The 21,403-nt window shown below is 45.8% G+C and overlaps 1 protein-coding gene across 1 annotated transcript; it reads right to left on the reverse strand.

Annotated features, from left to right (window-relative positions):
• Positions 1 to 1,889: 1,889 nt before the first annotated feature.
• lrfn5a (leucine rich repeat and fibronectin type III domain containing 5a) lies at positions 1,890 to 21,118 on the reverse strand. Its single transcript, XM_061302175.1, has 9 exons — positions 20,919 to 21,118; positions 12,847 to 13,076; positions 11,913 to 12,041; positions 11,649 to 11,829; positions 11,396 to 11,551; positions 11,039 to 11,298; positions 10,479 to 10,946; positions 4,787 to 5,060; positions 1,890 to 3,912 (listed from the first exon to the last, which is right to left on the reverse strand). The coding sequence occupies exons 2-9, from the start codon at positions 13,050 to 13,052 to the stop codon at positions 2,989 to 2,991; spliced, it is 2,598 nt and encodes an 865-aa protein (XP_061158159.1). The 5' UTR covers positions 13,053 to 13,076; positions 20,919 to 21,118; the 3' UTR covers positions 1,890 to 2,988.
• Between the last annotated feature and the right edge of the window lie 285 nt (positions 21,119 to 21,403).

A 21,403-nucleotide genomic window follows, 5' to 3' on the forward strand; every position in this document is an offset into this window, starting at 1 on the left:
AGTGCATTGAACGCAACCACTGTTTTATGGAAATGCATTGAAATCAACATTTTTCATTATGCTGTGTTTTTGCGGGGACATTTTTCGTAGAATAGGTTTTTGGGACAAGCCGGATTGGATGCACAATTCTACTTCTTGAGTTACAGCGACTTCAAAATCATTTCATTTTCTGTGTGTTGGCCTACATTTAAAAAGTCGGGCACTCAACGTTGTATTGTCTTAAGAGTAATGGGGCTTGGAATTGCGACTCTCCTGACTGGCACAGTGACGCCAGGGGATTTGCCCTCACTCAGACCAGGGTGAAGATTTAAGATGATACGGATTGCTGTGGCTTCAACTCCCAATCAAAAGGTACGTATGTATGCAACTGCTCACTCTTGGGATTGCTCCCAATTAAATGTTTACAATACTGTTTCAGTGCACGCACGCATGCATGCACACGTATGTCACCGGTGGATGCCGATGGATGGATGCCGATGGATGATTACGGAGCCAATTAAAAAGGGTGGCAAAAGACATACCGGTAAAGATTGTCAATTACTTTGCAGTTTCAAGAAGATGAAGAGGGCAACAGGTGACGCAGAGAAAGGAGAATGTGTAGCATTAGACAAATGAGAAGTAGATCCCATCTGTCTGGAGTCAAAGGTATCTGCTCAACAAGAGACGGTGGGTGATATGTGTGTGCAACACCACGGTCGGTCGCTCGCTCGCTCGCTCTGACACTTTCATCCACCCTCGCACTTAAGCGGATTTGTTATTGCCGTCTCTCCAGGGTCACCGCTTGTGTTTGATTGGCCACGGCACTATCATTTAGACCAAGTGGAATGTTGCTATGCCAACAATAGCCAAGGCCAGACCACTAATTGAGGAGAAAAAAAAACAACAAACCCTGATGAACAATATTTTTCATTTTGATGGCATGTGACATTTGCCCACTTAAGGTTTGGTATTAAGTTGATGGTGATGAAATGCTAAAAAGCGTTTGAAAGGATTACTTAAACACTTGGTATGCGTCTGCATGCAGCACCCCCCCCCCCCCCCCCCCCCCCACAAAAAAAAAGCGTCAGACTCTCCCATGCGTCCATGGCTCCCATAGCTTCTGCTCGCCTCTATTACGGCAACACAAACCGAGTTCCGATAAATAGTCATTCTCATATCATCCGCATCCTAGATATAATAATCCCTTGATGGGGCAATTCTATTTCTGTGACTGTTTCCGATGCTCTACAATGAGAGGCAATGTGAGCCGATGCACAAATACGTTTTCAAAACAAGAGGCTCGAAAAGCGCACGCGGCATCGACGCAGCGATGGCCGCCACCCGAGCGAGTACAAAGAGGCCTTCGGGCCATGGCAAAATCTGCATATAATAAGCTCCGCCGGGCCCTCATCGGCTGGCTGACATTGCAAAATGTGATTGATATGACAAAAATAGATGGTGAAACTTTCATGATCCAAGGTCTGAAAAGGAGAGATGAGGTGCTTCTACAAAGCCTCTTCCCATTGAGCTTTTAGAGCTAAAGGAAGTCCGAGGAAGGTCAGGCGTGTGCAGAGAAGGTGACTGTCTAACCAAGCTGTTGAATTGTATCAAATTCAAGAAAGGGAACAATTTGTTTCCCCCGTCATCTCAGAGGCTACTTGCGAATGACTCAGCTTGCTTAGGGAATGTTCTCTCCATGTCTGGCGGATATTGAAACTAGCTCGGAAATCAAGCTAATAGGTGACAAGGCTTTGATTTGTGCCGTTGGTTTACATTTGTAGTCTGCAGAAGCAGAAAGAAAAGGACATTTTAGACTGGCAATTCCCATTTGGAAGGCAATGCAGCCCAGCCCAGCCCAGCCCAGCCCAATACGTTGCATCCTTTTGCACTCCCACTGAAATATGCCCGTTGTCACGTTGCCCGCCTTGAGCTCTGTGTCACCATATGCACACAGCGCGATGCTTTTGTTCACGGCTGTGGTCAGAGCGGCGACTTTATCTCAATGAGTGGGAGAGAAACTCAAGATTAACTTTTGTCTCCAATTTAATTCTTCCAAAACTCATTTTTGTCTACTGCGGTGACACAAAAAGTGACTTTGTTCCGACCATGACACCAGAAGTTTTTAATTCAACCCTTTTGGGTTTTTTAAAATTTTATTTTACACAACATAACAACACAGCACATGTTGTCTTTTTCTGTACATGAGCTTTGCGGTAACATGTGACCAACAACCCAGGCTGAAGTATACCAACGTCAGCCAAAAGCTTTTTTTTTTTGTATGTTCTTTTTTTTCCCTTTTAAAAAATATCAATTTCATAAGAGGTCCATAAAGTTTCCATTTGATATTCAGTCTATTTGCCAAGAAACACAAGGCTGTGTGAAAACGTTTGTCCGACCGAGAGCTACTTCCGCTTGGAGTATTTTTGTGCAAAAGAAGGCACCGACTGCTATCTCTTGCCACGGCGTGGTCACACACACAAACACACACACACACACACACACACACACACACACACACACGCGCACACACACACACACACACACACACACACACACACGCACGCACACGCACACACACGCACGCACGCACACACACTTGCTGTCGACTCTAGACATTATTTCTCTTCATTCTCTTTTTCTTCCTCCCTTTTTTGTGGTATTTGCAGATCAAGTGATAATGATGCAGTGAGCCCATTGACTTGTATTCTTTTGTGCTATCAAGTGGAACCAACAGGACAAGTCGAGGACGCGACGCGACGAGACAAGGCAAGGCAAGATCTCCACTTGCTGAAGGATAGACTTGGAAACAAAGGTGTCAAAACTGCTTGTGAAACAGACATAAAAAAGCCTTCAAAAGAAGACCACTTGTCACTCAGAAATAGACTCCTCCTTGTCCATGCTCGCACAAATATTGAGGTCATAGGCTCACTTTAGCTTCCGGTCCCACAAAGAGACGCGACGCACGCCACACCCAAAATAACAATAGCTAACGTCTTGTCTGGTTTCAATTTAAACCGTGCTTTCCAAGATCCAGTCCGAATCACAGCGCCCTCTATTAGAGTCGCCCTCGCCATCTTTGGAGAAGAGCATTCCGCTCATGGATTGACTCCTTTTGTCCCGCAGCGTGCGTCCTAATTTGGCCGCGCTCCCTGGATTGTACGCCAGAGTCTTTGAGCCCCCTTCGCTGAGGGAATACCTCCTCCTCGGCCTGCTCCGGCCTCCCTCCTCCACGGGGAGAGTCTGGTACTTGGCAGCGGAGGAGGTGCGGGCGCGGGGAGCCCGGCGCAGAATGGGCGTTTCCCCATAGCGGACGGAGGGAAGTGGACGAAGGTTGCCAATGGGAGGAGGCGGCGGCCGCCCTTGCGTAAGTGAGGTGGAATTGTTGCGGTTGGTGTTGAGCGTATCTAGAGGAGCGGAAGAGGCGGTCGAGGCAGAAGCGGAAGGGGCGCGAGGGCACGCGCTCGGGAGGTTCTCCGGGGCGGCTGAGGTGTTTGAGCAAGCCGAGCCCGGTTTACTTGGAGCGGGCTTACGCTTCGGCCTGCCCAACGAGCTGGCGGCGGCGGTCGAGGAGAGGCTGGCTCGAGCTCTCTCCTCACCCACTTTGACTTGTTCTTCAGCCCCAAGTATTGTCCAATGCTGGCTGAGAACAGATGTGTCCGTGGAGCGGTCGGGTAGGGAGGAGTTGGATGAAAGCGTGGTGGTTGTGGAGGTGGTTGTGGTGGTTGTGGTGGTGGTGGTGGTGGTGGTGGTTCTGGCGGCGGAGGCGGAGGCGCCGTCCTTCCCTCCACTCTTCTTCTTTGACAGGTCCTCCAATCCGATGGAGGCGTGCTTGGAGTTACTGGGGGTCACGCTGCACCTTTGCCCGTTTGTCTGAGAGTGAACGTTGGTCATGGACATTGACATGCCTTTAACGCCATCTCCTGGGTTGCACACCTGCGGGTCATGAAACACGTTGGCAGTGAGTCACGCCTCTTTGGCGTTTTCATGTGCAGCGCGTGTCTCAGGAATCTGGATAGATGGATGGATGGAGGGATGGAGGGATGGAGGGATGGATGGGAAAATACCCGTCGATAGAGAGGCATTCAAAAGAAAAAGGGAACGAATAAAAATCCTCTCAGAGGGCCAATGAATCACTTCCAATCAATCCCACTTGTAACAAAAATTCCATTTCAGGCTAATGCCATATGCAGAGCAACTAGTCTAGTACTAAAATCTACAGCTGTTAAAAGTCACCATTGCGCTCATGCGCTTTTCCCAAATCCAAACACTTCCAAAAGACAGATATTTTACAAGCAAGGCTCTCTATGCTGTTTGCAGTCTATTAAAAGTGCAGCCAGAAGCTGCTGCTGCTGCTGCTGCTTTGCTTTCAGCTGTCGCTCATAATACACCACACACTGGCCTTGGGTAATATCAATGGAAGCCATGCGCTCCATTCCATGAGAAACATGGTGCACTCATTATTTTGGTACCTATGAATGAATGCATTTTTATTTCAAACATGATTTAAAGAATAAAAAACAACAACAAACAATATAGCTATATCACTGTTTGAAAAGGAGTAGGAAGAAGCCTAAGCTTATCATGTCCTACCCCTATCCATCACTTAGTTCCAAGTGAGAACATTAAAAGTACAAGAGGAAAACAATGAAACCATTTTATAATCCAAAAAAACCCCCATTTTATAATCCAAAAGACCTACCTCTGTCACTGTGGCTAATTCTATCGATGGAACTATTACAAGGTAGCGGGGGATGGGGAAGGAGCGTAACGAATGTGAATGGGTTCAAAGAAACAGATGGCGACCCACCTTGTAACGTATCATCAAGATGATGATGAAAATGAGCACAGAAGCCACTATAATCCCTCCGATGATGATGATCATCGTCCCGCCGAGGAATTGGGATTGCATAAAATGGCACCTCATATACTCGGACTCGGTGGTGAACTGCACGCATCCTACCACGCGGGTGGCCGTCAGGGAGGTGATGATGTCGTCGTAGATGGCCAGCACGCATAGATCGTACTGGCTTCCTGCTGCCAGGTTGTTGACCAGGAAGCTCTTACTTGATGGAGGGATCATTCTAGGGAACAAGAGCAAGACAACAATCAGAGCATCTCAGTTCATGTGACGGACGGGCAGATCTCATGAAAAAGGATTCATCGTGACCTAGTGCAGCGGGCAACGTTGGAAGGTGATGATCGGACACTTGTTCATGTGGGAATTTGCCCATTCGTCCTTCAGTTTCTTGGAAATGCCTTGTCAGCCTCATTCAAATGCTAATGAAATTCTTCATTAAAACATGTTGGCACTGACTGAGCTAAAGGTTGCCTTGCTCACGTTAACCATCTGTTTTAGAGTTAAGTGAAGGCGAGATGGCATGTTAAGGTTTACTGCCTTGTATTAAGGCGTGGGGAATGTACGCCGAGGTCGTTAGAGTGCCCTGTGTGGAATAACACCGCATGGAGATATGTGTGTGTGTGTGTGCGTGTGTGTGTGTGTGTGTGTGTGTGTGTGCGTGTGTGTGGCTCTCCGTGACCAATCGCTGCGAGCCCATGAATACTAAAAGGGACATCTAAACACTGAGCTGACCACGGCTGCTCTCCAATGTGCTTCTCTCCACGGTTTCCTCCCTCTCTCTTTCTCTCTCTCTGCAGTTTAACGGCAGCGGCAGCGGCAGCGACGAGCTGACATACACACACCTATTAATTCCCCTATCTGTGTCGTTGGGTCGCTCTCACACTGATGCCCACAAACAGAGACGTCTGTTTACTAACTAATTAAATGGCATATGCCTGTGCAGGTGCACACACACACACACACACACACACACACACACACACACACACACACACACACACACACACACAATGTTCAGACGCGGTAATGGGTGGCGCGCGGTCCGTCCACTGACTGCCATTCTACAGTTGGCTTCATCAAATCCGTATATTCTCATGCAAAGACGTTGAATAGACAATTGATCATTCACTGTTTCAAAGTGAAAGAATGACAAGTTGATCCGAGCGGACTCTGTCATTGTGAGCAATTTCTTTGTGCCTGATCTGAATGCTGCTGCCAACATTTGCGACTCAGCAGTGGGGAGATGACTGACTTGGCTGAGGCTATTACACAAATCGATCTGCTCTGCCAAGCCCTGTGTGTGAGAAACATGTTAGTGCGTATTGTACTTTCATGACATGATTTCCACTACCCGCAGGGCATGAACAAGAGTTCACGCTGCGCTACGGAAACGCCATCGTCCATGTATGTCAATCTCAACCGTGTGTGTAAATGTGAAGAAAAAAAGCGGGGGGGGGGTTTCGTCACCGACCGATGCACAGCCCTTATGTAGGAAGGGTGTGTTTGTGTGTCCGTGCGTTGATTTATCACTTAAGCTTCCCTCACTCGGGTGCGGACAAAGCCAGGAGGGCAGTGCAATCTCCATTAGTCACTTTCAGCTTTTTGTCTCAAGACGAACGCCTTCATCCGTGCACACGTTGGTGAGCTATGAAAGCAGATTGCTTTGTTTCAGACCATTTGATCCGATTAATTTTTGGGCCACAGCCGTGCATGATTCTTCAAGCGTTCGTGAGCAGGATTCAGAGAAGGCCTCTGGCTCTGGGCTGGGATGACGACGGGATGAATAAGGGGCAAAGGCTGCCATTTCCGGGATAAGGAGCAAATGCTACCATTTACTCAGCTGCAACTTTTACTCCGTCCGTCCGGCCAGACACATTGTGACACATTGTCTGATTAGTTCTGGAGTTTTCTATGTAAAATGCATTGCTCAGTGGCAGTTTTATGGAGCTGTAAACGGACAGCATCTCACAAAGGCATTGGAACTGAGATTACTTTTTTTGGCCGATGTCGAAATGTCAAAAGAAAGAGCGATCGTCGGTGATTTTTCAGACACGCAAACCGTTCACTGAGCAAGCACAATTAGCTAACGAGCCAAATAGAATGGATGGATAGAAAAATGGAGGGATTTTAAGCTGAATTTGAATACAGCAATTCATGGTAGTTAAATGACAACAGCATTATTGTTAATCACAAAGCTAATGCGGTTTACCTGCCAGATGGCAGCACACTCTTCGATTTAAGTCTCGCATGGAGACGGAAAACACCTTGCTTCTTATCTCTGTTCCACCATGCATAATGCCCCCAATAAGAGAATTCATGGATAACAAGCACCGACACAGCTTGTAGACAGAGGTGAAAATAGAATCCTGCGCCCGAGACAGGTGGGCTGTGTTTGAAGAAATCCCCACTTGCAATTTTTTCCCCACTCATGCAGACTGAAAAGAAAACATTGACTTTTGGCAATAGTAGAGTCAAAGTTGAAGCTAATCGAAGGCTTGAAACAAAAGTAGCCATTGCAGAAACCATCATGTTCAATTTGGATCTGTCCATCTGAATCAGATGGAGCAAATAATACTAGGAACATTGCCAGGCTTCATCGAACTTGCTGGAAGGACAGGACATAGCACAAGGTCAGCTTCCAGGACGAATTTTGTGCAGAGCAAAAAATCCAGCGAGCGTGGACTTGGCTAGTAGGTACGTATATGCTGCAGGGCAGCCTGTTGCAAGATAATCCCTCCCTCCCTCCCTCCCTCCCTCCCTCCCAGCACCCCAAAACTGTCTTTATTTATGATGCATTTAATATGAGGAGACTTGGGTCTGCGGATAAAATACTTTGGCCTCAGCAGCAGAACAAGCCAAAAGCTCCACTGAATCAAGGTTTTTGGTTACGGAGAAGAACACTTCTTCCCATCAACATCACAAGCACGCCGTGCTGTGCTGTGCTTTGTTGTGTGCGGACAGACACAGTCTAGGGTAAATGATGCCCTCCGGCACTGCACTCAGCCGCGACTTGTGAATATTTCATCATCTTCGACCTGCGGACAGCGTGCATTTTTCATCCACGGAGAACCCGAGCAAGTCATGAGCTTTCGAGGCAACACGGAATGAATTTTGCAAACGTGATGCTTCTTCAGCAAGTTCATCATAGCTGCAAACGTGTGTCGCTACGCTGATAGCAGAGTTAATTGGCGAGTCGGATGTCGAAAGCGACTCGAATGACACAAATGCAAACATAAAGCGTGGCGGCTATCAGAGCGGGAGGGACAGCAGGTTGACCCTGCCGTCGAAGCGGATAGAAGAACGGAAAGGAGAGGATGAGGTTTCAGGCCCATTGGTTGGCAAGCTCTTCTGATCAGCTTCATGCTTCCAGTTAAGCCGAGTCATCTGCATCACTCTTTAATGCTGCGGTTCCATTCCCCTGTCTGCATTGTCCACGTCAGTCCTTTGCACATTGATTCTGCTCACTTGTTTTTCTTCCAACCTTTTGCTACCGACTTGCGTCTTTGGGCTTGGTTTGCTTTCTGCAAATTTGGCGGGGATATCATGGCAAAAGTTGCCATCGAAAACAATATCAGCTAGATTGACTGGTAATTAAAAAAACAACAACATTATACAGAGCTACACTAGCCCAACCAATTGAATTCCTATGTCTAAACAACGGTAAGATTGGATTGATTTTTGCCCAGCATTTAATACGTATATCATTATTTCGTAAAGGGAGCTTCGAATATTCGCTTTGTGAACAATAGTTAAAAAGGGGTGGGGGTTTCAAAAAACAGTGTGTCTTGTTATTTTATGATTTCCATTTCTTCTTTTCTTACTTTCAAATGTAAATGACTTTTCTTTCTTTTATAGTGTTGGAAAATAAAGTAAGCCCCTGGGTATTTACGATAGCAAAAGCAATGCTATACTTGCTATCATTTTGTCCTTCCTTGCGTGGTCCCAAGATGTGTAGTTCTACTTTTAGCTGAGCTGGCTAGTACACTGCAGGAGTAATTGATTAAGATGAAATAGCTCCACAGGGCAAAGTGGGGAGGTAGAAGGTAGGGACACAATGTATTTGAAGAGCATCCATACACAGCTTGCTGAACATTTGGAAGGACAGACAGAAGAAGGGGACTATGCGCTTTGGGTATTTGGTTGAGCCTTTTGCGTCTGTTGGGCTGTGTTTTGTCCTCCGTTATCAGGTCCGTCCCGTCATGCTATCTGGACCTCCGCTATGACTGCAGCAACTACTTTGTGATGAATGTTCTTCCCTACCCATTCATTCTCGTCCTTTGGCAGCGCGCATCTCGAGAAAGAAAACTGAACCCGGAAGTCAATAGCAGTAGTAGCAAGTGAGGAGAAATACAATACGTTAGCAGGAAATTTGGAAGAGTAAGCAACCACTGGAGGATGTTGAATGAGCTTTTCCTCTCGCCATCAATACGCAATCAACAATTCGGAATATGACATGGCAGATACGGAGGATATTGCACAAGCTTTTTCCGCCTGCCTTTTTAACCCCTCTTTTCATCTCATGCGCTCCGTCCCATTTGTTTCCTTCTCCGCTGTGTGTTTAACGGAAAGGCAAAATCAATGGGCTTGACTCTTTGTTTGGCCAAGTGTGCTGTTCAAAGAAAATCATTCGGTTTTCTGAAGAAAGCGCAAAGTAAAAGACACGTGCGGAAATGACTTGCCATTTTTCATGTTGACAGGAGCCTTGTAAAAGACAAGTGTGTGTCCATTTTAAGCCGGATTTCAAGACACCTCACACAGTTTGGAATGGGATCCACTGGTGCGCTACGCTGAGGTTCTGCTCGTCACATTTCAGACATTTGGGCAGAAAGATGGCTTGCCGCAACAATGCTTCTCGTAAAGCTCAAACGTGAAGCCTTCACTGCCTAAAGTGGATACGATGTGCGTACTTGCAACAAGTGGCGGCGGCGGCGGCGATGACGTGCACAGATGAAGTATGGATAGGGATTAGCGTTGCCAAGAAAAGAAGATAATACTGTCACGGCTCCTGACAAATGCTCTTTGCGGACAGTAAATCCATCCTACCATTTGAGAAGCGTAAACATTTTGCTCAAATAGCAATCATTCCCAGTGAGCTTGATGGAATAGCTGTAATCCTGAGAAAACAACACGTGCCACAAGAGAACGTCTTCCCTGTCAAAAGCTACGTATCTCCGGGTGTTCCAATTGAGGCCACTTTGCTTGATGAATGTTTTTCTCCATGTCTGTCAAAACTCTGCCTGTCTGATTGTGGAGCCACAAGTCAAATGGTATGCACATGCTATTTGGAAGCCAATGGAAATGGGGAGGAAGTCAAAGTCATTCTCTGAATACATATTGGCTTGTTGGAACATGGATATGCTTACTCTTTTCATGAGCATGCAGTATTTAATGGTACCCTTGTAAACCTCATGTAACAGAGTGATCTGTTTGTGTCCAAATCCAAATCATCTACCCCCCCATGGTTATTCAATGTGCATGTAGTAATGTGATCGATACAGCTCAGGCGTGTCATCCTCCACCTTCCCAGTGCCCAGATCTTTGGGTATTTGTCTTCATTGTCCAATTGTGAGATGACAAATGATTGTGACTATTCCTGATTCCTAATTATGACCGAATCATAACGATTCTGAATATGACTTACCGATACACAAGTGAATCATCTTGGCTCCCGTTGTATTGGATCTGGAACATCCGGATACCCGGAATATTGCTCTGGAAGTGAAACTTGATCAGCGCCGTCGACGACGTGGCCTCGGCGCTCACCAGCCTCTTTTCGACTCCACCCTTCCCGTCGCCCGTCACATTGCTTCCGTTGCTTCCGCTACGGGTAGATGTGGATATGTCAGACGATCCCGGGTCCGGCTCCTGAATGTTGTTGGTGTTGTTGGAGATGTGCGGGAGTTTAATGATGACCAAGTCGACAGTTTGGTGAGCTTCGCCGGCAGGGTTGGAGGAGATGCAGGTAAAAGAGCCTGTGTCTTTTACAGTACTGATGAGGATGTCCAGACTTCCGTTGACGTAGACCAGCGTTCTGGAGGAGTTTGAGACCAGTTTGCCATCGGGAGATATCCAATGTATGGCTGGCTCCGGGTCACCTCTGGCCTTACATCTGTTGACGGGTCCAAACGTCATCAAAGCAAATTCTTGACCGTTTAGAAAGATGAGATCATTTATAGCGCAACGAAGGTTAGCGTCGGATACCTGAGTGACACTCTCTGTCCTTCGAGGACCCTCATCTCATGGGAGTATCGCGTTATGAGTGGGGGTTCGCACAGAAACTCCTCCTCGGGAATGGACCAAAAGTAGCGTCCAGAGAGGTGCTGAGGTGAGGCGCACGTCTCCAAGTCGTCCTCTCGGTTAAGCCTTCGCAGCCAAAGTAGCTCGCAGTTGCAATGCAGCGGGTTTCCACCAAATGATAGTGCAAAGGTGGAGGAGCTCAAGATCCCAGAGGTGGCCAAAACCTGGAAAAGAAAAGAAAAAAGAAAAGAAAACAACAGGTTGCAATCCAGTCACACTGCCATTTGCAATTCATGCAGAATACTTGGATTGACCTACTACCTGTGCTCGTTGAAAGAGAGGGTCAGGTGGGAGCTTTTGCAGTTTATTTGAGGTGACATCAAGCCGGTTGAGTTTCTGGAGCAATGAAAATGTCCCCTCTGGGATAAAGTCCAACATGTTGTGGTCCAAACTCAGTGTATGAAGGCTTGTCATTTTCTGGTGGAGGGACACCATTTCATCATTGTATGTCATTTCTCATAACACACATTCAACCCGAATTGCACCTAGCGGAGAGAGAGAGAGAGACTCCTACCTGAATGGCCTCCCATGGAATGGAATCAAGGTTATTATAACTGAGATCCAATTCTTCTAGTGCCAGCAGGTCATTAAACGCTCCCTGGTGAATCAGTACCAGCTGGTTGTTGTTCAGAATCAGGTGGTGGAGCTTGGACATGCCACTGAACGTGTCGTTGGCTATCCTTGTCAGCCGGTTACTGTTATATAATCACAGCCGTTAGTTAGCAAGTCTCCAGGCCGCAGCTCTCAAGTACAACGGTCAAGGTCAGTCAAGTCGTACCTGTTGAGATGCAGAGCTCGGAGGTTCTCCAGATCAGCGAAGGCATGAGGTGTGATGTAGGAGATGGTGTTTCTGGATAACGTGAGGTCCACAAGCCGCGTCATGTTTGCAAAGTCTTTCCTCTTTACACTGAGACGGAAAGATGCAGCGTTAAAGGATAGCGGGCTCAACTTTGACCATCGTTGCTGCGGAATTCCACCCTTATTGGCCACATGGCCAATTCAATGGGAGACTTGGAAGTCAATAGTCAAAATCAATAGGTTGACTCCATCGGAAGCACGTCGCACGCACTACATGCCGCCGCCACCATACCATGCACTTTGCAGAAAATAGTAGTCAAAAGATGATGACGGACGCCCTGTCCATCAAAACAGCACGCATACATTTGGCTGCAGGTATCCGCCATGTTTTTTTTCAAGTCACAACCGATCCACTTTGTTCACATCGACTGAAGTTGCATGCAAAAGCAAAAATGCGTGCAAACGACAGAAAGGAAATCATCGGGAATACGCAACATCATTTTGAAACGCTTTGGCCTTTTGTGAACTGACTTTGGACTTCATTTGGCTGAATAGAAGGAGTTTCGTTGAATTCACGCTCATCGTTGGAAAAGTGGAATGCCCCCCAAGGAATTGAATGTGCTTCACCATTCCAGCTGATCCTAATGAGATTTATTTTTTGCCATCAACTTCTCGATATAATTGCCAATTAGCCAGCCCAATGTTTCGTCTCACCCGTACTTTGACCGTGACCCCAAATGCTACAGTCAAGTTAAAACGGTCTAGAAAAGTCATACTAAAGTCACTGGATGGACATGGATTCAGATGAGACACATTTCACTTTGAATTTGCATCTTTATATTTTGGGTCAATCTTATTGGAAGCCTTTCAACAGTCATGGGTCAAAAGCAAAGGAGAAGTCCCGCAACACTTACCTGGTGACAAAGTTGTCGGCCAGCCTCAGTTCCACCGTGTGCCTGTCGATGTTTGGCGGAACAAATAGTAGACCTTTCATGGCACAGAGGGTGGCCAGGTTGGGGGACAGGATCTGACAAACGCAACGCTTTGGGCAGACCTGTGCACGAACCGCCGCCGCCGCCACCGCCACCGCCAGCGTCACAAACAGGAAAAGCCTCTCCATGGTCCCTGCTCGTCAACTGGACACCTGAACAATCCAAGACGCACAGAGACATATGACTTCTGGCACATGAAACCAAACAGAGTGAACTTTCACACTTAGCTGCGGTCACAATATTCGAGTCCTAGGATAGAAAGAGGCAGTCAGTCTTGCAGCGTTACGACCAAATGAGATTCAATGCGAGAAGTTGATTTCCAAAAAATAAAAGGCCTTTACCAAGACCACGTGACGCACACATCCGCCAAGCTTGTAGTTGATCAACACGGAGAGAATGGGAGTGAAGCCAGTGAAAAGCTACTCATTAATGACAACCTTGATCACACGTTGAAGGACATGGCGGGCGGAACTAGGATTAAAGGGATCACGGTGCAAAGGCGCAGGCACATGGCAGGCTGGCACGTTACAATAAAGCCTCAAATGGGCATTCCCACAATGAGGCTACTTTGTCACTTCACCTCTTTTAGTATGGACATTCTGAAAAGAGATCTGTATTCATTGATTCAGGTGATATAGTTGGCCTAACAGGAAGAAAAAAAAAAAAAAAAGATGGGGCTACGGACCTGGTGAATGCCACATTCAGAAGCGCACACACACAACTACTGCCCAAGTTAGTGACTGCCAGAGTGAGACCAAAAAAAAAAAAATGGAGAAAAGCCTAGACGAGACTGAAATGGACCGTTGGATGTTATAATGGGTGTCAAAAAGAAATGGTCTACTAAAGATGCAAGCGAGACTTGGAATAAGTCGCTTCAATCCATGGATACAACGCTGTCAACTTGCATTTATTTCTCTTTTTACTTGAAAGAGTAAAAGAAGGCATTACATGGAATGCCTTCCAACACACGAGCACTTGCAAGTACACAGAATGAGAGCAGGCGCATGACCCTTCTGACACCCAGAAAAGATACCAGCTCATTAAACGCACCCAGCAACGGCTTTAATGAGAGCGAACAAGTAAGCGAGAAGGAGAAATGGAAAGTAAACGAGGGAGAATTAGCAGCAGCAGCCAGGGAAAAAGGAGAGATCAGACGGCCCCCTAATTCAAATGAGCGCTCAAGTGCGAATAGCCATGTCAGAGAAGAGAGAAGAATTGCACGAAGACCAAAGCAGGTAGAGAGGGTGACACCCGTATTGCATGCACGCTTCTGCTACCTTGTAATCCATCAACTAGAATACGTAGCAGAGCCAGCATGGGCTATAAAGCCTTAACGGCAACAGAAGGGCTCGCTTTCACTCGGTCACACGCACACGTACAGAACAGAGCGTACAAAATAGCCAGCGGTGGCATGCGGCGTGACTCGGATCAAACGCAATTGTGAATTAGCCAAAGGGATTATTTATGTATATGGAAGAGATTGTTTGGGATGCTTGCAGTGGGGCATAAAATACGCTTTTGGTTGCTGCAGGCGGCCTTATGCACTTCTTTCCTTCATTCTCTGGGCTCTGCTCCGAGCAAGCCTGCTTTACTCTTGGCTTGTCTACTGATGGCAGCACAAATGGATTCTCCACAAGCAAACGCCACATGCTGAAATTGATCTTAGTCTGCATTTCAATCTCATTGCAGGGGGGTGGAAAGGAAAAGGAAAAAAAAGAAAATCTCATTGGGATAACAGAGAGACTTGGCAGCGAGAAATGGCCCTTTGGAAGTGCCTGTGCAATCCAAATCTTTTGATACTCTCTAAAGCCCTGACTGGAGATTTTTGGAGACTTGACATGCTCCCCCTGCAGCTTTTCCACACTTGATGTTTTGTTTTGTACGATCGCTGCTGCAACAACAGCAACAAATGCTATTTGAAAGTCGGTGGCGAATATCGAAGACAGATGTTCACGTTCGGTACTGCGGCTTACTTAACGGAATTAAAACACGTCACCTGAGGCGTTGCCCGTCGCAATAAGCAAACGACAACGCGGTTCAATAAGATGGATGGAGTTAAGGATTTACTGGAAGGGAATGAAGATAATTGCATTTCAACTTTGCCAACAACAAGTCTGATCCAATAACTTAAGTGAACACAACACAGTATGCTAGTGCCAAGTACTTTAGAGCTGGCAAAACACTTGGGATCTTCTTGAACACGAGCAGAGTGAGTGCCATGCTTGTTTTGGAGGCTACCATTATCTTTGTCATTTTTTAGTCAAGGCATCCAGCCACACTGTCATAATACATTGGATGCTCTATTCCTCACAAGACCAGGAGGAGTTCAGCAAGCTAGCAAAGGCAACTTCCTTCCTGTTCACTCACGGCCTTTATTTTCCCGTCTCAGCTAGAACACACCTTCTAGTGACTTTGAAGAACAACAGGGGTCGACAGCTGCTTAAACGCATCCCAATTAGTCTTGGTTGAATGACTGCGCTTACGTGCATGAGGAGCAACACACAATCAGACACCAGCGTCAGAATGTATGGCATAGTATGTCCACATACTCAAGTATTGGTCTTGGATCCACTTTTAAACACACTTCAAAGTACGCATTTAGTCGAAATGGAGAAGTAATTGAGGCCGTAAAACAGGAAGCATCCAAAAGAAAAAGAAAAACGGCTTGCAATTGTACACCGCTGCTGGCCCTAATGTGATACTTAAAGTGCTTTCCAGACTATTACGTCCCTATTTTGTTTTATTTTATTGATTGCGGTGTAATAGTTATTTGATGATTAGGTTTTCAAGACATTTAATTGAAAATATTCTAACGCTGAATGTTCCAAGTATAAAAATGATGAAGAAGCAAATGATGCAGCAGATATGACGGCGGCGGTGGCGGCGGCGGCGGCGGCGGCGGCGGCGGCGGCGGCGGCGGCGGGCCCAATTAAAGCAAGCAAAACAAAACAAAACACAATTTCATCATTTATGTTCTGATCCTTAACGCTCAGTTAATGCTATTAATAGATTGATCAGTGCGCCCGCCCTGTGAGCAGGTGGCAAACAGTCAGTTGGGATATGAAACCCTAGAAAAGGGTTGAATGATGCCTTGCCGTCCGAAGAAAATCCTCTCTTGGTAATGATTTGAACGCAACTCCATTCAAGCCAAACACCTCTCATTGCAAACGGAGAAAAACACAAGTGACTCAAAGGTCAACAAAGGTGGACAAAGCAATAGCACAAATGCACTTCACGCCAAGGACATCTACTTAAAATAGGACTCTGGTAAAGATTCAAGTCGCTTCATTAAAAGGCTGAATGATACAAAAGTCAAGGAAAAGCAGCCCCGTGAGGCACTTCCAATCTTGCCAGTGATCTGCAGGTCTAATATCCGCTTGGCTTCCTGCTCAAAAGCGCACCGATAAAGGAAGACAAAAAACACAAGGCCTTCATCGGCCTGAAAAAAGGCATCCGTTTGAGGCCACAACTCATTTCAAGTTTGATGGAATGAGATGAGCCCCTTTGCGCCGGGCGGGCCAGATTCACCTCGTTTGTAACGCTGCATACAGATGTTGAAATGAAAGCACAAAACAAATAGGAATCAAAAAGCTTCATTCAACCAAAATGCATTGTTTGAATGTGATGCTGGAAGAGATTTGGAAGGGTGCAAAGAGAGGAGGAGAATGACACAAAGTGGTGGGAGGATGACAAACACTTTCCATCCTCATCCTCCTGGAGGCATGAGGAGGCTTCATGCTTACATAAGAAGGCGGCGCAGGCACAAAGCCCATTGCGCATATGCACATTTACACACTTTCTTTGTCTTTCTCCCTGCAGAATGTTACATTGAATAGCAAGGTACACATATTCCGAGGTGAGGGTGTAATTACGCATTCCTTACACATGCCGTGGGGAAATTAGAAAGCGTGGGAGCATTCATCTCTCCCTCTGGCGTCTATCCGCAATCTCATTTCCGATTGTGCTGCATGGCTGCCTCTGACAGACAGCCCTTCAAGTGACCGTGGGAGCAATTAACACCACGGACACCTGAAACAATATTTTCCAAAAGAGCGCAAGAGTAGTTGGGCGTATTTCCTCTTCTCCATGTTTGCCACTTACCGATTATGTATCCGGGTAACGGTCGCCATCATCATTTATCTTTGCAGACTTAGCAAAGACAAAGGCCAGCTATTTTTGGAATGTGGCAGGCAGGCACGGGGAGAACATGCAAACTCTGGCCCCGGACTCCAAGCCTGCACCTCTGCACTGCCAGGTGAAAATACTAATCAGCGTGCATTTAGAGAACAGCTCGCATAGCAGGTTTGTGTTATTTAACTGAAAACCGCTGTTATGACAAACCTAGAGGAAGAGAGGACACGGCTGTCTTCAATTATAAATGAGCCTTTATGGGCTCGAGAGCCTCCTCCATTGCACTCGGCTGCTTTTTGTGTGTTGGATATCAATGTATAAATAAAGCGCTTTCTTCTCCTCCCCTATGAGCTTAGCTGCAGGCTAAGTATACTTCAGCCACGGTCATTCTTTGAAAGAGATGATTGCAGGTGTTGGTCCACAGGCAGCCTGCGGGGATGTTGACTGGCTCAAAAAAAGACCTTGTAATATTCATTGCCCACCAAAAAACTCAATAAGAAATAAGATACAGAGCATCGAAACTAGAAGAGCAACAGAAGTACTGCAGTCAATACAAATCCAGTCCATCTATTTTGTATGACTTATTCTGTTCAAGGTCGTGCTAGGGGCTGGAATTCAATGGCAGCTGACTTGCACCACTCTGTATTGATTGTCAAACAATCACAGCGCAATTGGGAAAAGTCTATTGAGAGCGAATCCATCGATCGATCGATCGATCGTTCACCAGCTTAAAGGGAGCCTTTGCCCTGTTAACTGTTAACGGGATCGATTGGAGCCTGATTTCACTGCTCCCTTCCTTCCACAAGTCTCTGACCAAAGCCCAAACCGTTTTCACCATGATTTTACTATTTGGAATTGCCTTTGGTAGGTAAATATTGATGTCCTTAGCCTTCTGTTATTTACGTAACAATTGAGAAAAAAAGAAGCGACATGACATAATATCCACTTAAATGGCAGAATCAAAGCACCGTTGCTTTTGATGTGTGACAGCCACAACAGCTATAGGCTAATCACCTGAGTATGTAGGTTAAACACAGATCAGCACTTTGCGTGCGCGAGCCAGCGAGCGACCGCACAAACACTAGGCTAAATGCAGCTTGTGTTTCGGTGCGTCTATGTTAGTGCGCATGCATGTCTATTGCTCCAAAATACCTGCCTGCCTGCCTTGCCTGCCGTGTTGCTAACATCTCATGAAGCCGCATCTGTGTCTATCAAAAGTCAATTGACACATCAAACCCAAAGGGATGGCCTATGCTGCCGCAATGTTCAGTTGGATCTCAATTGTTGACGATTGACCAAGAGTTCCGAAATGATAGGATATTACCACAGGCTGTTATGTACTTTTAGTAGGTGAAAAAGCAATCCCAGCACCATCCAAATAGGTTTGTTTCTTTTATCGGTTTTCAATGAAGCAAATCTAAAAAGGAAACGTGATCAGGCTGGTGGGAGAGGAGGAATTTGAACATAATGTGAGGGTTCTAGTATTACGACCAGGCAAGATCTTTTTTGAAAGGACCTCCTTATTCCAGGAAGTCGGATCATCTGTTGAAAGGTAGAAAGACAATTAAAGTTGAGCCATGAAAGTGAAAAGAGAGATGGGACTGATGCAACCCTAGAATGTTGGAACAAGATGCTCAATAAGAGATGAGGCAGAGAGAAAAAGAAGGACGCTGATTGGTAACTGATCGGAGGACAAGACCATGAAAAATGATAGCATCCATCGGGGAGCTGGCCAAGATGAGCGTGCGTGCGTGCGTGCGTGCGTGCAGAGCAAGGGAAGTCGTAAAAGAACCAGTTAGCTTGAGGCCAGGAAGGGGACCGGCTACAAGCTGTCTGACAAATGGTCGTATTAAAAAGAAAATGGGGGAATCTCAGGATAACAGTTGTTCACTCCAAAAGAGCATCAGCAAATGTTTGTGAAACATAAAAGCCTGAATTAAATGTCAAATAACATCAGCGATGATGGAAATCACACTCAGTCCCTTTTTTCAACGCACTGTGACTTTCAAAAACATGTTTTCCCAAAAGTATTGATCTTTTGTCCTCAACCACATGCTTTCTACAAAATGCTCCAAAGAACTGGAGGAAAGAATGCAGCTGCATCCAGAATTGAACAAAGTTGAGACAAAAACACATTTTCTATTTGCTTCTCTTTTGGGGTTAAGATAAAAAATGTCGAAAAGTCTTCCAAACATGGCTAATCATTAAAAACATATACGTACTGTTAAACAGTGTGACGTTAGGTTCGAAATAGAGTTGCATATGTTTCACCATCAATCAGTCTCAATGCCTTTGTGCCATTTCTCTCTCTCTCTCTCTCTTTCTCTCTGCTTAGAGTGGGAGTTTGCTTGAAGTGGCATTCCAGCAGTAACATGCAGCTGTTTGTATAGTTATCACGCCCCCCCAAAATACCTGCTCAGGAGCAGATGGAGAGCTCATATAGTTAGGGAGAAAGTGCTGAACACACTGATGGGAAGGAGTTCACTATTACGTAAAGATACACATTAACGGGTAGAAGGCTAGCTCATATGATGTATACAATCACTCAACCTAGTGTTAACCAATCTGGTTAAAACACAATCGTATGCACAAGAAAAAGCCTTGCAGTGTGGAAAAAGCAACTAACAGTGTGGTTATTTCAAACCAAATGGTATTACATGACATGTCTAGGTGCTTCTGTCATTTAAAACGGCATGACTGGTTGTGAAGGCCAAAAACCCCCAAAAAAACATCTTCCAACTTGAATGTCCTTTTTCATTTGCGTCATTCATCCATGAGTTGTGCCGATGCTGTGGGGGGCCTTTCAGTGTAAAGCAAACAAGTATGGCTACCCTCACATCTTGTTTCGTACACTTCATTTGCCGCCAATGCCTCGGGTGCGAAAAACAACACGGCCAGATAGCGAGGAGAGCCAACAACCTTTAGTCAGGGATGATAAGAGAGAAAGACATGCAGTCACGATACCAAAAAAACAAAACAATAGCATCCCAATTCTTTGAGAAATAGGAAGAAATCACAGCACCATATCGGGAAGAAAAAAAAAAATAGTATCTAGCAGAAAGCGCAATTGTATGGAATGATATGCACATTTGTTCAAAAGACTTGTAAAAGCTATATACAGTTATCTAGGAGGAGTTGTACAAATTCTAAGCGTCGCATGTCTAATCCCCCAAAACATTGTGCCAATTCCTTTTTCAAACGCGGATTTAGGTCACCTTGTTATTGCAATGGGAGACGCCAATATTAGTGAGGTTTTGGCAAAGATTCGGAATATTGGGCCTGCAATACATCCCAAGAAAGGCGGGACAAGGCCAAGTCAAGACTGTGAAAGGTGAGGAACGCTCAAAAAGACCCATTTGGAACGTTTGCAATTCGAAAAAGGTGAGGTCATGATTGGGTCTAAAACTCCCATCTACTTGTTCACAAGCAATAGGGCTGTGTGAACAACTGAGGGAGTGGGCGAACAATATTTCCATTTCTATGCAACGCAATACAATATCTTTCAAACAATCCGGGGAGAAATTGGAAGCGGCAAGGCCAAAAAGCAACAATGTATGCCCGTCGTCGCCTTGGAGTCCTCGGGCAGCATTTGATTAAACACGAGCATCAATGTGTCAATGATATTGCTGTGTGGACACAAAGTGTCAAACAAAACGAAGCAAACATGGTCAGTTACAGCGACAAATGTCGGCATGTCAGAAGTCCAGCATGCAAAAGCAAAGGGCAGGGCAGGGCAGGGCAGTTAGTCTCTCAGTTAGACCAATGCATGAAATCACTATTTCACATATGAATGACCAACACCATCTGTCCTGTCCTGTCCTGTCCGTTGAAGACAATCTGAAAATCTGATCTTGAGCACGAACCTTTAGCCATGCTTGCTATGAAGCAAAGCTAGTATCCCAACTAAGTTGTCTCGTCATCTGTGTTCTTCCCTCTTGTCCCACTGCACCAGACGCAAAGAAGTGGCAAAATGCAAGATGAGTGAGCCAGCTTGCTGGTTTCAACAGCCAAACTGGCCCGAAAGATCCAGACCGTGTGCTAAAAGTGGGAGAGAGAGAGAAACTCTGTGTGCAGACTAAAACACATTAGCACGTAAAGTCAAGCAAGTGGGAGGTAAAGGGGAGGTCATAGATGACAGCCAACTGGAGATGAGAAAATTGGTCACACGGACATCATTTTGGAAAGAACCAAACGGAATATTGCCCAATCCATAAGAGACGCAAAAGGGATTTAATAAATTGAAAAAAAAAAACATGTTTTTCCAAACGAAATGTGATGAAATTGACAACATAACTAGACATTTTGCTGTCTAGAGGGTGATGGAAAGGTCAGACACAGCATTACTTGC

The sequence above is a fragment of the Syngnathus typhle genome, linkage group LG16, assembly GCF_033458585.1.
Source record: "Syngnathus typhle isolate RoL2023-S1 ecotype Sweden linkage group LG16, RoL_Styp_1.0, whole genome shotgun sequence".
NCBI lineage: Eukaryota > Metazoa > Chordata > Actinopteri > Syngnathiformes > Syngnathidae > Syngnathus > Syngnathus typhle.